The 14,128-nt window shown below is 46.3% G+C and overlaps 1 protein-coding gene across 5 annotated transcripts in view; it reads left to right on the top strand.

Moving 5' to 3' along the window:
* tp63 (tumor protein p63) overlaps window positions 1-14,128 on the top strand; it is a 65,070-nt gene that overhangs the window by 45,591 nt on the left and 5,351 nt on the right. For 2 of the 5 annotated variants that reach the window (XM_085398985.1, XM_085398983.1), the window contains exons 4-10: window positions 4,074-4,331; window positions 11,785-11,971; window positions 12,060-12,175; window positions 12,468-12,577; window positions 12,660-12,796; window positions 12,984-13,066; window positions 13,149-13,273. In XM_085398985.1, coding sequence (XP_085255111.1) covers window positions 4,074-4,331; window positions 11,785-11,971; window positions 12,060-12,175; window positions 12,468-12,577; window positions 12,660-12,796; window positions 12,984-13,066; window positions 13,149-13,273 — 1,016 coding nt within the window. Of the gene's footprint in view, window positions 1-290; window positions 471-4,073; window positions 4,332-11,784; window positions 11,972-12,059; window positions 12,176-12,467; window positions 12,578-12,659; window positions 12,797-12,983; window positions 13,067-13,148; window positions 13,274-14,128 lie in introns of those variants that run through there. The other 3 variants (XM_085398986.1, XM_085398988.1, XM_085398984.1) reach the window with 3 other exon arrangements.

The following is a 14,128-nucleotide window of genomic DNA, read 5'->3' as shown; positions in this document are numbered from 1 at the left end:
GAGAACAGCGCTGTTTTTTGAAAATTCAAGACAAAAACATACTTTTTTCTCCATTTTCTGTCGCTTTGCCTTCTGCGTTGTCACGTCGTTGCATATAAAAATTAATAAAACGTCTGAAATGCGTTATTTTGGTTGCAGTTCATTATAAACAAAGCTGCCAAGTCGACAAAGTCATTCGTTTTCTCTGCAGAGTTTTCTCTGCAGAGCAAGGCCTCTTCTTCTGGGTGTGGACAGGTAAAGCTCCTCAGGCCCACCCCCTTTTCTTCCAAGGTATATATGACCATCCCATAGATTCTTATAGGAGCTTCTGCTTGTCCACTTTGCATCTGTAGTCCACATCACTCCTTTTAGAGTGAGGAAAAGAGATTTGTGGAATCCTGGAGCCAGTGGAGCAAACAGCAGCAGCTCTGCTCAATCTCAGTGCCAACATGTTGTACCTGGAGACGGGGACCACAACTTCTTACAACGAGGTAAGAGCAGTGCGGGAAACAGGGCATCAGCCTTCGCTTCCATTCTTTGGTCCCCCAGCCTCCCTGGCGTGAAGGACACATCAGAGAAAAAGGCCTCGTAGTTTGAAGCGTAGATTTTATGCCACTATTTAACGTTCCGTAGATTGGATTTGTGTATTCGTCTAACTGAGACATAAACTGCAGATGTGACAGTCCAGAGAGCAGGGGAATGTAAACACAAATCTGGATATTTCCTTCTTGTGAAATGGCTGCTGTGTGTGTGTGTGTGTGTGTGTGTGTGTGTGTGTGTGTGTGTGTGTGTGTGTGTGTGTGTGTGTGTGTGTGTGTGTGTGTGTGTGTGTGTGTGTGGCGGGAAAGGATTTAATCTGTTTCTATGTCTCAGAGTTTGTTTCTTGGTAAAAGTTGGAAAATTTGGGGGGACAAAACTGAAAATGGTTTTGATTTAACGTGGCGCCACGTTTCTCTTTCCATTAAATCTTCTGTTCTGTTGAAACCAAAGACAACAAAAGTTTAAAGAGTAAAATGTGAGGAAAAAGTTTTTAATAGATACATATTCTTTAAAAAAAAATGAAAAAAAAATCTGTTCCTGTAGATTCATATTTTACCCTAAAAGGGAAACCATAAAAAACATATCATCTTAGCTTTATTTTCTTCTTTTTCAAATATGATTGACAACCCGAACTCTAAGTTAAACAATTCAATCTCAGCTCTTTTCCTTGGATCGTGCTTTTGCTTTTCCATATATATGTCTGTTATTTCTTTTTCTTTCTTTCTTTTTTTCCCCACTAACTGAATTCCAAACCAAAGCTAACGCCGAGCGGTGATAGATTCTCAGATTGCAGGTTGCGGATAGCAGGTGTGTCAGTTCGCTGTCTTTTTAAGTTGTTGAGCAGGGGGTCTTTAAGTGGTGTCCAGGTCAGTGTGTGTGTCTGAGTGTGAGTGCGTGCGTGTGCGGGGTATCGGGTTCCCCCCGGTCCCCAGTCTCCTGGGAGCCGCTGCAGCCATTAGATGGTGGCCGGCCAGGCATTGCTGTTTTGTCCGGGGTCGTAATTGCTTTAATGGTATGTTGATGTAGATACAATCACCTGCTCTGCCCACCCCAGCAGGTATGAGGTGCCGATAGACCCCCACCCACCCAGCCCCACCTCACCTCCCCCCTCTCGGCCTTGTTGAGCCTTTAATGTCTCCCTCCCCAGATGGTCTCATACGCTGGTCCAACGATGAGCGGGTCAGCGGAGAGCCTGGAATGAGCTCTTTCCCCCTCAGGCCGGGTCTGATCTGGCTCCTGCTGTCTCTCAAGATTTGGCGTTATCAGTGTTTGCGCTCTGCGGCTACACAAAGCAGCAGCAACAGGAGGATTTTAGAAGCTCTAGATAGAAACTGTGGAGCTTTCAGTTGGTCAGTATAAGTGCTGAAAGAGTGTGGCGCTTCTGCTCCGCGTAGGGGACTGCTGTTACGTCTGTGGAATTTTCTGGGTTTATCAGAGACTGTGATCTGTGTTCTCACAAAGAAAACAATCTCTGCTGCCTCGCGATGCTGCTGATAATGACACTCGCGCTATTAAACTGATGAGAAACGAGTCAAAAGCACCGAACCGACTCTTTAGACAAGAGTTTTGGCGGGAGTGCAGAGAGCATTTTCACCATTAACATTTCATATTTATTCAGTGAATTCATTTGGTCGCATACCCAGCGAGGAATGCATTGATTTGAATGCATGCACGCGCCGAACCCAACGCCGCAGCAGCAACTTCTAAATGAGCCCTGCCACGTGTATTTAAAATATCCCTGCTATGTGTTGTGGGTAATTCAGGCAATCGCTGTGAAGGTCAACAGTGTCCTTTTGCCGCTGGTCTGAAGCGTTAGCCCAGCATTTTCTCTCAGACAAAGAAATGAGCTCTCAGGCCTCGAACAGAAAGCGCAGCTTTTTGTAAACTTTATTAAAGGCTGCTGCTGATTTACTGCGCTTCTGCTTTGCACAGCCGTGGCATCCCAGAGGCCTGAACACAGCGTCAGCTATAAACAGAAGGAATTTTTAAGAGCTGCTAAAGTGGTTATTAAATGCTGGCTGTATTATAGTGGAATAAGATCTGATTAAAGGAAATGAAGAGAAGGCCTGAAAGTCCCTCACGCTGCCCTTTCTAAAAGCTGATATCCTGCTTCCAGCCAATTAAACATTAAAACGCGATGAGTTCAGGTGAAACCTCGCTATCTGGTCAATTACAGCTTTATCCTCAAATCCTCATCTTTGATCCTGATTTTCACTTACACCACGAGAAGCATTATCTCAGGCCCTGTATTTAATGTTAAGTAGTCTACGTCAGCCTGTCTGCTTTATGCTTCTGCTTTTATCTATGTTTGGTCTGAGGCCACCATCAGCCTTTTCTTTAGAATAATCATTTGGCATTGATAATTGGTGCCTGTCAGATCCACCATAGCAGCTGCCAGCATCAGGTACTGGGGGAGGCTGTGTCATCTCTCAATGGCTGAGTGCCTCAGTGGAATTGCACCATAGTTCAAAAGAATCACTCTGATATCACCATCGCTCGCGCTTCATTTACGGGAAAACGGTGTACAAACAGGAAATAAATCCACCGAGCTCGTTCCCATGGGAAACGGGGATTATTTTCATTTTTAAAATATGCGTAGGTGGGGAAAAAAAGAACTTTGTTTTTCTTACCATCCATTTTTCCCCCTGATTAGATCCACAGAGCCACTCTTAGACCTGTAATACGTGCGTATAATCAGTCATTTGTGTGAGAGCGTGTGTGTCCCCACTAAAAGCTGCAGGGGCTCCCCCAGGAAGGACTTTCTTTCTTTCTGTGCGTGCGTGTGTGCTCCATTCACAAAACACTTGTCTCTTAACACCTGCATGCCCGGCATAATTGTTTCACGCAGCCTCCTTATAAGCTCCGGTGTCATTGTTTCTGAGGGGCTTAAGCCCCCCTTCCTCTGCCAAACAGCCGCTCCCCTGTGGCGCTGCTGCACAGGTATGCCGAGGTTGACTCCAGTGACCTCTCTCAGGTGTGTCTATGGATCTGTGTGTAATAAAGCGGCATCGTTGATTCATAAGTCACTCCCTTGACTAATAGTTATCTAACCTACCAACCTAGTGTTTTGTTGATCATCTGGAGCAACACTAACACCTGGCAGGGCAGTGGGTGTGAGTCGGACAGCTGTGGCCAGCCGTGCTCGAAATAAACGAGAGGCCCTGGAAAGATTGATGGCCGTCTAAAGAGCACGAGCGATGGCACCTCTTCCAGGAATGTGCTGTTTATAAATGGAAAGGAATGAGGTGAATGGCAAGCAGAGCAAGCAAGAAGGGGCTGGCTACCACCCAGGAGTACTCTCCATCCTCTCTAAAGGGGACATATTTTAATTCCACTCGTCCTGTCTGAATATATGTGGGAAAAGAAATGGCTTTGTAGGGAGAACGTGTTTATTTCATGTGTTGTCTTAATCTTCTACCTTAATCACTGATGTTTGGATGAGGCTAACTGTTTTTATTTCTTTATTACAAAATTTGCACAAAACATTTCGTCTGAAGCATCTGTGACTGAACACCTTTGTCGCTCTTCCCCCTCCCCCTCCTCTCCATCTTCAGTCACAGTACACAAACCTGGGGCTCCTGAATGGTATGGATCAGAACATTCAGAACGGCGGCTCGACCTCCACCAGCCCCTACAACAACGACCACGCGCAGAACAACGTGACCGCCCCGTCGCCCTACGCCCAGCCCAGCTCCACCTTCGATGCCCTTTCCCCCTCACCGGCCATCCCATCCAACACAGATTACGCAGGCCCACACACCTTTGACGTGTCCTTCCAGCAGTCCAGCACAGCAAAGTCTGCCACCTGGACGGTAAGACCCGTGTTCGCTCAGTGTTTGTGGAGTCCTGCATAAAGTTAGCGGGGTTCCACTTCCTTTTCTGCAAGAGGTCTCGCATTAATGTCGTGCAGACCCCACTGATAGGCCTCTGCAGGTGGGACAGATTTGAGTGAATATGATTTATTTCTCAATAATAATTGTGCTGAACTCACAAATTTGACCAGAGTGAGAAAAGACTCGGACTAAGAACATTTACCAAATATTTAATTGAAGTTAATTTTGTAATATTGATCAGATAAATGTGTTTATGGTTTAGTTTGCATTAACTAGAATAACTTTGCGCTTCACTTCTGATCAACTGGAGGTTAAGAGAGTACACTAAGTAACACATGAACTTTTTGATTTAAATAAGATATACAGGAAGCTGGAATTTTACTTAAGTATAAAGACGGAAAATAGGGAGAAGAAGAAGAAAGACTCTGTTACACCATCTCCCATCGTTCCTGTCCTGCTGGACAGAGGCTGCATTCATGTTTTCTTTATCTTATGTTCCATAAATTATGTTTTTAATTACACATCATAACAATCAGCACTCAAGATAAAGATATGACTTTTATAGCTACAAAAGAATGAAAGCTTTTGTCATTTTTTTATTGTGTAATAAATTTAAATGTGCTGCCTGTCAGCCTAACCCATCATTGTAGGAGGTGATGATTTATCGGGGTGGAGGTTAAAGAGACACTTTCACCTATGAACTTCTTATCTGACTTCTGGCTGGGAAGAATGTCACCTGAGATATTTTTACATCAGGACTGAACCTCAGGGTTTTTAAGTTAACTTCTCACTGACAGGGGGAAGAGTGCATACACTGTCAAAATCATGGATGCACTCATTCATGTGATAGGAAATGTGTTAGCTTGAGTAAGTAAGGCTTGAGTTGTCTCACTTGACAGAAAATGTGCTATTTTCTCATATTTCGACCATTTTAGATACAAAAATGTCTGGGAATTGTTAATTTTAGCTAACCAAACTGCTAACAGTGCAGGTCATTTAGTGTTAAAACTTCTTGACAAAGCACCAAAAACAACTTTCTACAGGAAACCAGAGCCCTGCATGTGTGGCAGGTTAAAGTGAAAATGAAGAAGCTTAAACCTTTATTAGTCTCACAGTGACCTCACTCAAGTGAAATGTCCCTTTTCCTCAGAAGTCGGGTAAAGTTTACTGATGCTTTGTTGATGACAGAGGTAAACAGGTTGAATCGTTGCTCCTTTCCCGTGCAGCTAGATGTCACCATCGTCGACTCATTAAACAGACTCAACCGGCTCCTCTCGCTCTGTCATTACGCATCACAGGGCTGAGGGACAGCTGTTGCATCAGTGCCCCGCCTGCTCGGTTGTTAATGTGTGCGATCTGCGGCAATGCGGGAACAGAGGCGCAAGGTCGGTGCACTAATGCACTCTAGCGGACGAAATTGGCGGCGGCTTTTTGTCCCTGCATCATAATTTGGGACAGCTGTCACATCATCTAGTGACGGCGTGGGCGTCAAAGGAAACCCCGTCTGTTCACATACAGAATCTGGGTGACGTAACTTTGTGACATGTCAGTTATTACATAACGGAGCAGAAAACGCTTAATACAGAAACATATTTATTAAAAATTTCCAATTAACAGTCAAAAATGCGGGCCGTTTGAGGAAAACCTGCTGAGCGCATTGATGCGCCGAATTTAACGTGCTGTAGCTTCCAGGCAAACTCAGGGAGTGCTGGGCGATCTCGCCTTACTCCTTGGCCACGCCGAGTGTGGGATCGTCACATTTGCCCAGTTCCCACAGTGCCTCAGTCATCCCTCTCATTTTCAGTCCAAAAACAAAACTGTTTGTCTGATGTGCAACCGTGAGGTGGCTCACACTGTGGTTTGTGAGCGGCACGCCCCAGTCGCAGTCGTCCCGTCGTAGACACATGCAGGGAACCAACGATGTGTCCCACAGTCATAACATGATGCAAGACTGGTTTGATTGGTCTGGCTTAACATGGAAAAGTCAGGGATTGCTACTTACAATCATTGCACTGATTAAAGACTTAACTTTATTTAGTAGTTCAGAGTTTAAAAAAACATTAAAAATATTTTTAAAAACTCATTTTTTTTGTATAAATTCTATTTTTTAAAGTGCAGTCGCCCAAAGTCTCCACAAGGATAAGAAACGGGCACGAGCGCTAAAATATGAGAGCAGTAAACACAAACAAGTGCTGTTGTGCAACATCGTCTCGTACAGTTAACCAATCGAAATAAAGTTTGTTCTCCTAGCGAAGGATGGGTAGCATTACAAAATCAGAGCCATTAAAAAGTAATTAGTATCACCTTTTGTGCAAAGCACCTCCTTACGATGACTTTTACATTAGCAAGAATAACAACTTTGCACACCTGTGGATAACCAGTCTGTGCACAGAGGCTGTGGAGCCAGTTGGACATTTACATCAGCAGCACCACATAATCGACAACAAGCTTGTTCACTTCCCTCGGTGACAGCTAAACTCTAAGCTGTTCCTGTTTCAGAGCTGAAGCACCACCATCATTATCCTCCTCAACTGGCCACCAGTGTTGGTGGAGATTGCAAATGTGCTGCTGATATAAAGCTATTGCACTGGGAACAAGTAACTGAGCCCATTTGAGAAGTTAAAATACACGTCTGACTTAAATGTCAATTTATTTCCCTGTGGTAACAGAGGCGGGGAGGTTTCCTTGGTTTCTTTATTTACTGCAGACATGACACGTACTTCCTGTTGTTACGATCTATGTCCATGAAAACAAACACACAGACTGCTTTTTAATGACTGTTTTTAATTGGAGTTTGATTTTGACCATACATAAATAAGAGCCAGGAAGTGGATGCACTGCACTTAGAGCCTGTTTAGAGCGCTCATCTGGAGTTGGCCTTGAAAACAATAATGCACAAATAAATGATGACCAGCACGTGACTGATTGCTTGTAATGTTTTCTGTGAGGTCGGGCTGGTTCCACATGCTCTGTTGTTGTTTTTGTACCTCGCAGCCAGGTTAAATGTCACTCAACTCTGAAATGCAGTTGATCCTGTCAGAGAGGATTCGTTACAGCGTTTCCCCGCCGAACATCGTTTTGTTGATTTCCAGATTGGCTCATAGAGAGAGTCATTTTCGCTGGCTGCAGCTTCCAGTCTGATTCTAAAGAAGAGTGATTACAGCGTCGGTTCCCATCTCAAAGGAGGCTCCCTCTCCTGATCTCAGGAGATCTTTCGTAAAGCTCCCATAATCTCAGCCCAATAAGCTCAACTGCTGGACTGATGGACTGATGGCAGAGAGCCACCGTAGATGTCACTGCAGCTTTGCTCTGTGCATAGATCCACTAATGCCCCCTTTTTGAAGGCCTGTGGGATCTTCCACGGGGACTTAGTGGACTGTGTACTGTACTGTTTGATGACTGTTCTGATGGAGACACACCTAATCCCTAACCCACACCTTAACCTCTTCCTGTCTAGGATGAGGCACACAGCAAAAGGTGCAACACGTCAGTGTTTCCCAGAAACTGCTCCCACACGGTTTTCCTGCCGGCACTCCTGCAGCCTGCACGGCGTTCCCTCCCCCAGCGCTCGGTTAGAGAAAAACAATCGCCGGGTCAAATGAATACACAAGTTTAGAGATGTTTCATCTTCTTTGCACCGCTAAAGGAGGCAGCCATTGTTGTCAGGGTAAAGACTAGTTGTGTTTGCGGTGTGTATTAACTGCCACCATATTTAGTCAAAGGAGAGGAATGCCATGGTTCGGGCTATCACTGGGACGCTGTTGAGCCCAGGGGGATTACAGTAATGGATTGAGGGCCTGTAGATAATACTTGTGTAAATACCGTGTGCCTCTTTCCTGAACCCTGTGCTCTTGGAGTGGGCTCTGTCTTTTTTTGAGAGAGTTAAGCTTGATGGTTGCATCTCACATTGCGCCGGAGGAGGAGGAGGAATGCTCAAAGAGAAGAGTGTTCTAGCGAAAGGCGGCAAGACGCAACTTGCCCATGGAACATCTGCGGGCCCGTCCCACGCCTCACGAGATGGGGCTGAGACTTGTTTGTGTCAAGAAGCTTGTCACGACTCGCCCGTCGCAGAGAGACAAACCCTGAAAGCTACAGATGGGAAAAGGTGGAGGGGAAAATTTTTAAAAAGGCAGAGTTGAAAAGGTTTTTATGATATGGGCTATGGGATTTCTCCATAATCTTCTCGGAAAAGCCCTTTCTTTTACAGTTTAAGTTACAAGATTCCTTTTTTTTCCGCTTTCTGACAGAGTACCTGCAGCGGTGATTTACAGCAACAGAAAGCAGGCTCATGCTGTGGCGGTATAAATATAAAAGGCAGATATTAGTCTGTCATCAGGGGGAAAAGGAGGAATTTAAATCAGACCTCACCAAACTGAGTTTGTTGGAGTGCTCTCAACACAGAAATCATTGTTGTGTTATAATTGAAGGTTGGAACGACAAAAAAGTGCTGGCAGCTCAAACGCTTCCTTCAAGGATAAGCAGATCAAACAGTTTTTGAAAATAATTTTAAGCATGTTTAGCAAACTTTGGCTGCTCTCCATCTGAAAAGAAAAGGAGAAAATCCTCGATTGCTTTTTTTCCCCCTAAACCTCTTCCCACCTGCTGTGCTTTCAGTTTTAAAGTTGAAGTTACAGTTGTTCTGCTGAAGACATTTGATTGGCAAATCCCAAGAGGGACAGATACATGTTTGACTCTTTCAACACCGGCTACGTGATGCTGCTTGCCCGGGGGCAGGTGTCATCCCTAAGATTGGGTGGTCGAGATTGGTGCTGATAGCTTCGGCCGAGCAGATTGTCCGCTAAAATGTTCAACTTTTCCCCCTGTTTTAGATTTAAGAAGCAGGTGCTTTGCTTCAGTTTCAGAGAAAAGTAGAGCGAGGGAGGAAAAGAACTCTTTGGATTATTGTTGAATTAAACAGGTTTGGGAGACGCTGTAGGCATGACATGACATGTCAGGTATGAAGAAGACAAGACCAGAGGCGCCAAACGTTGCTTGTTTAAGGCCTGATGTTTGTCAGGACTTGACTTCTGCATGCGCCCGCAGCGCCTGTCAGGTAGAAAGGAACGCTACAACTGTGGGCCTGCCCCAACCTGCGCAACACAGGAAGTGTGTGTCTCTGTGTTCCTGTGCTGTGTGTTTGTGTGCATTAGCTGCATGTGTGCAATTACTTTCTATGTCCGAGTATCAGGACAAATTGCATGTTGCGCGTAGTCAGATTATCCCAGAGACGCATTTTCGTTGTAGCTTGAAAGCTGCAGTGCTGTGTCCGCACGGTTTCCAGCCGAGCTTTCCAGATGTGCACGTAGAATTTAAAAGTCCAGCCACTTTAGGTCATTTATTACTTTTGCCCCGTGCCAGCTGAACAATGCATCACGTGTGTTTCCTGCAAACACTCGCAGAAGTTTTCTTTCAAATGATTGTGATTAAGCGGCTCTGCATTGTGCGCCTTGTGTTCCTCGGCCGTGTAATTCACATTGTGACCAATGAAAGGCTCATAATTACATGTTAACACCTGAGCGCCGCACCCGGTGTGAGCCACTGAATCCCCATCAGTCAACTGGCTGTCCTCCACCCTGAACAGTGTTGGCTTTAACCGCATGCTGCTTTCAGCAATCAGCAGCTCCTGCTCTCACTGTTGAGCAAACACAGCAGCAGCACAGAGCTGTGCACTCAAAGTTTGTAGCTTCAGGGCTGGGGTGGGCCACTCGTGTGTGTGTGTGTGTGTGTGTGTGTGCATGTGTGTGTGTTTGAAACTGTAGGATATCATCTAAACAAACTTTGTGTTTCTGGCCTAACATTCGCGATTAGATCTTTAGGCTCAGATTTGTGCAGACCCTTTACACACCACCTCTCTCTTTCTCTTTTGCTCTTCTTCCACACCCTCGACCCCCTTCCTCCATCTCTCTGCTTGGCTTCTCCACCTCATTTAGCTGACTGACAGAGGCGTACGGGGAGTATCAGGTTAGGAGCGAGGGGGCAACTACAGCCATTCATCTTGGAGGCATTTTTTTTTTAAAAGCTGCTAGAAAGCCGCTTTGATTTTAAGGAAGAGTCAGTTCAGTTGCCGTGTTGATGTACACGTCCCAGAGCTTAAACTGCCCTCATCAGTCAATCTATCGTGTCCTTGTGCACGAATCAAAACGCAGTTTTATTGTTAAAATTTTCTGCTTTGCATTCGTATTTCCCAGCAGTGAGCATCAGCGCTGTGTGAGGGTCACTTGAGGAAAGCAGCACATGTGAAAAGTTGCGTTTAATAGCAGACTGCATCAGTGGGCGAAACGCAGGCATAAGGCAGAGACGGGGAGGTGCACTTTTAGGTTTGTCCTGATGAAAGGAGAGGTTGCGCCTGAGGAGAAGAGCAGAAAATGTCCGTGCCAAGCTTGTGTAATATTTAAAGTGAGCACAGACGGTTCCTGGGATGTGCTTCTTTTCATTGGAAGCAAACTTAATAGAGGTGCAATTTTATGTTGCATTGTTCCCGAACACAGCCCCGAGCAGTTTTCACAATGTTCACTTTTCATCACTCAGAAATGAAACTGACAGGAAAATTTCCCCTCCGCCCCTCCACCCTCAGCTCTGTGCACATAGAGGATTTAAAGCTCTGCTTGCACAGCAGTGATTTGAATGGCTTGTGTACACAGTTGGGTTGTGCCTATTAGTAAGAACTCGGTCTTTCTGATGCCTTTACTGGTTATCGCTTCTAACAGTGCCAAGGATCAAGGTGCATCCATTATTCAAGACTCCTGGCTTGCACACTTGAGCCTGAGCCAGTTTGTGTGATCAACCATCACATTTTGGCTCGTCGCTGATGAATCTTTTGCGACTGCCGCGATTAGCCCTCCGCTCCTTCACTCGGAGTCGTTGTCATCCACCTGCACTCAGCCTAATGCAGCTCCAGCCTGCCAGGCGCTTCAGAAGCTGCTCTGTGTGATGAGTGGCCATCAGATGCTTTAACAGAGATGAAAGCCAAGCCCTGTTTAATTGCCCCTGGAGGGGTCCATTTTATGGTGCTCCTCGGAAGTCCCAGAGGCTGTCTGTGAGACATCTTTGAGGTTGGCCAATAGTCACTTGTAGGGCCGAGTGCTGTGTGTGTTTATTTAAGTGGGTCATAATCACAGTCTTCAGTTTAACCCTTTTTGCTTCAGGGGAGCCAGAAGTGCACAGCTGAGGCAGCAGGTGTTACCAAAGTCCTTCAAACACCGCTGTGCACTTATTTTTAAGCTAAATTAGTTTAATTAAATTTTACTGGTCACCAGGAATCTGAGAGTTTCCACCAAAATAAGGTTTCCAAAAGCCTTTCCCCCCTGACTTTATCCATTTACTATCACGTCTCGGGTGTTTCTGTGATCAATCTGTGCTTTTAAAATTTAAGTCAATCCCCCATCAAAACTTTTCTGTAATCTTTTGTGTTTTCTCTCGTTTTGTTTTGCAGTATTCGACCGAACTGAAGAAGTTATACTGCCAGATCGCCAAGACATGTCCCATTCAGATCAAAGTCCTCACCACTCCTCCCCAGGGTGCCGTGATCAGAGCCATGCCTGTTTACAAAAAAGCTGAACACGTGACCGAGGTGGTGAAACGCTGCCCGAACCACGAGCTCAGCCGCGAATTCAACGACGGTCAGTCGAAATCCCACCGCCTCGTGTTTCACTTCGGCCGTCTTTGTTTGTTGTTGGCGTTTGACCATACGACTCGCGTTGCTTCCAGGTCAGATAGCGCCGCCGAGCCACCTGATCCGCGTGGAGGGAAACAGCCACGCCCAGTACGTGGAGGACACCATCACTGGGAGACAGAGCGTCCTGGTTCCTTATGAGCCTCCCCAGGTGAGCTGTCCATCAACCTACAGGGTATCCAAGCGACAAACGACTCGGATGGCGACAGACAGCGAGTTCGCTGTCATGTTCAGCTGCTCGACACTTCGCCAACCTCTCCGTCAAAGCTTTCAGTGCCGCCATGAAAGCTTCAAAGACGCACATTTTTCAAATACTGGTTAAACATTTGGATTCTGCATAATTAAACCAATTTAAATGACCCGAACCTGAAATATGTCCAAATACGACCTCTGTTTTTGCGCCTGCCGCCGTCACTCACCTGCAGTCTCATTCTCCTCCTCAGGTGGGGACCGAATTCACCACCATTCTGTACAATTTCATGTGCAACTCGAGCTGCGTGGGCGGAATGAACAGACGCCCGATTCTCATCATCGTCACCCTGGAAACCAGAGAGTAAGCCGTGCCGCCGCCACCTCCGTCGCCCCCCCTCGTTGGCCGTGCTTTGTTTCTGACAGAGGATGTCTTTGTCTCCCAGCGGTCAGGTTTTAGGGCGCCGTTGCTTCGAAGCCAGGATCTGCGCCTGCCCGGGCCGCGACCGCAAGGCCGACGAGGACAGCATCCGGAAGCAGCACGTAACGGACGCCACAAAGAGCAGTGAGGGTACGAAACGCCGTAAGTAGGGCCGGGGCTGGTGACGGGCTGACGTGCTTTTGGTCTTCCTCGACATGCAGCTGGCGTCGAGGACTCTCACTAACCCGCCTTTCCCCTCGCTTCTTCCCCCTCCTGCTCTGTCTTAGGTCGACTTGTTCTCTTTAGCACGGCGGCCGCTGTATTCACGCTCTCCTCTTCTCTTTTTCAGCCTTCCGACAGGTTTCCCACGGCATACAGATGTCCGCCATCAAGAAGAGAAGATCCACAGATGAGGAAGTTTTTTGTTTGCCTGTAAGTGTGGCTCCGCTGTCTCACACGGCTTGGGGTGCGTCTGAGCTGCTCACTGACCTCTCGTCTTATCTGTTCCCCTCAGATTAAAGGACGCGAAATCTATGAGATTTTGGTAAAAATCAAAGAGTCGCTGGAACTCATGCAGTTCCTGCCGCAGCACACAATAGAGTCATACAGACAGCAGCAGCAGAACCTCCTGCAGAAACAGTGAGTACCAGAACAGATTCTTGGTGGAGTGAAACACAGATGTGCAGAACGGGCAAGCTTCACCGTTGAATTCAACTGTTTCTTTGCATGCAGCTGCACTCTCTGCCTCAGTAAACGTCTTCTTTGCTTGTGCGGAGGTTTGTTTGTCTTTCGAACGCAGGGCACTGATGACTAACTGACTGAACATGGCTCACTTGTTGCTTGAATTGTGGATTGCACTGATAAATGAGATTTCTTGATTGTATTTACTGCCGCCGCTGAAGCGTTGCAGCTAGAAGAGCTGATAATAAACGCTCTGGAGTAGGTGTTAGCCAGCGTTTCACAGAATTTACTCCGAATCAGCTCAGCCTCGCGTCCAAGCAAAAGCTGTTTTTTGTTGGGGGTTTTTTTTGTCATTTTCTTTCCTCCTCCTTGCTCTCTCTCATGGGACACGAGCCAACACTGATGAATCGTGACAAATGTACCTGGCTGCGCTTTGTTAGGGAGACGCTTCCAGAAGGTTCCCGGTAACGCCTTTGGGTGCTTTGCCAAGTTTTTACACAACAGCAGCAAACAGAATCCATGACTCGGCCTCATCTATCGGCTTCGGCATAATTAAAAGTGTCTCAAACGCACACGTCCTCGTCCCGCCTCCCTTCTTTCACTGTAAGCTATGGAAACGAGGAGATGGGAGTAAGTGATAGTTTGACAGCGCTGTGATGATAATTACTGCTTATGTTCTAGTTTCCCATTAAGAGAAGGCAGACAGCCTCGCAGTGACGTAGTGCTTGCACTCGCTGTTTTTCTTTGACTTTATTTCTGTTTTTGCTGCCCGTCCGCCCTTCAGTACTAACAAGAGCTTAAAAAGCAGACGTT

Source organism: Rhamphochromis longiceps, linkage group LG23 (assembly GCF_057381845.1).
Source record: "Rhamphochromis longiceps isolate RC_006_pf linkage group LG23, R_longiceps_female_GT1.1, whole genome shotgun sequence".
Taxonomy (NCBI): Eukaryota; Metazoa; Chordata; class Actinopteri; order Cichliformes; family Cichlidae; genus Rhamphochromis; species Rhamphochromis longiceps.
This window is presented reverse-complemented; position numbering and strand designations above follow the sequence as displayed.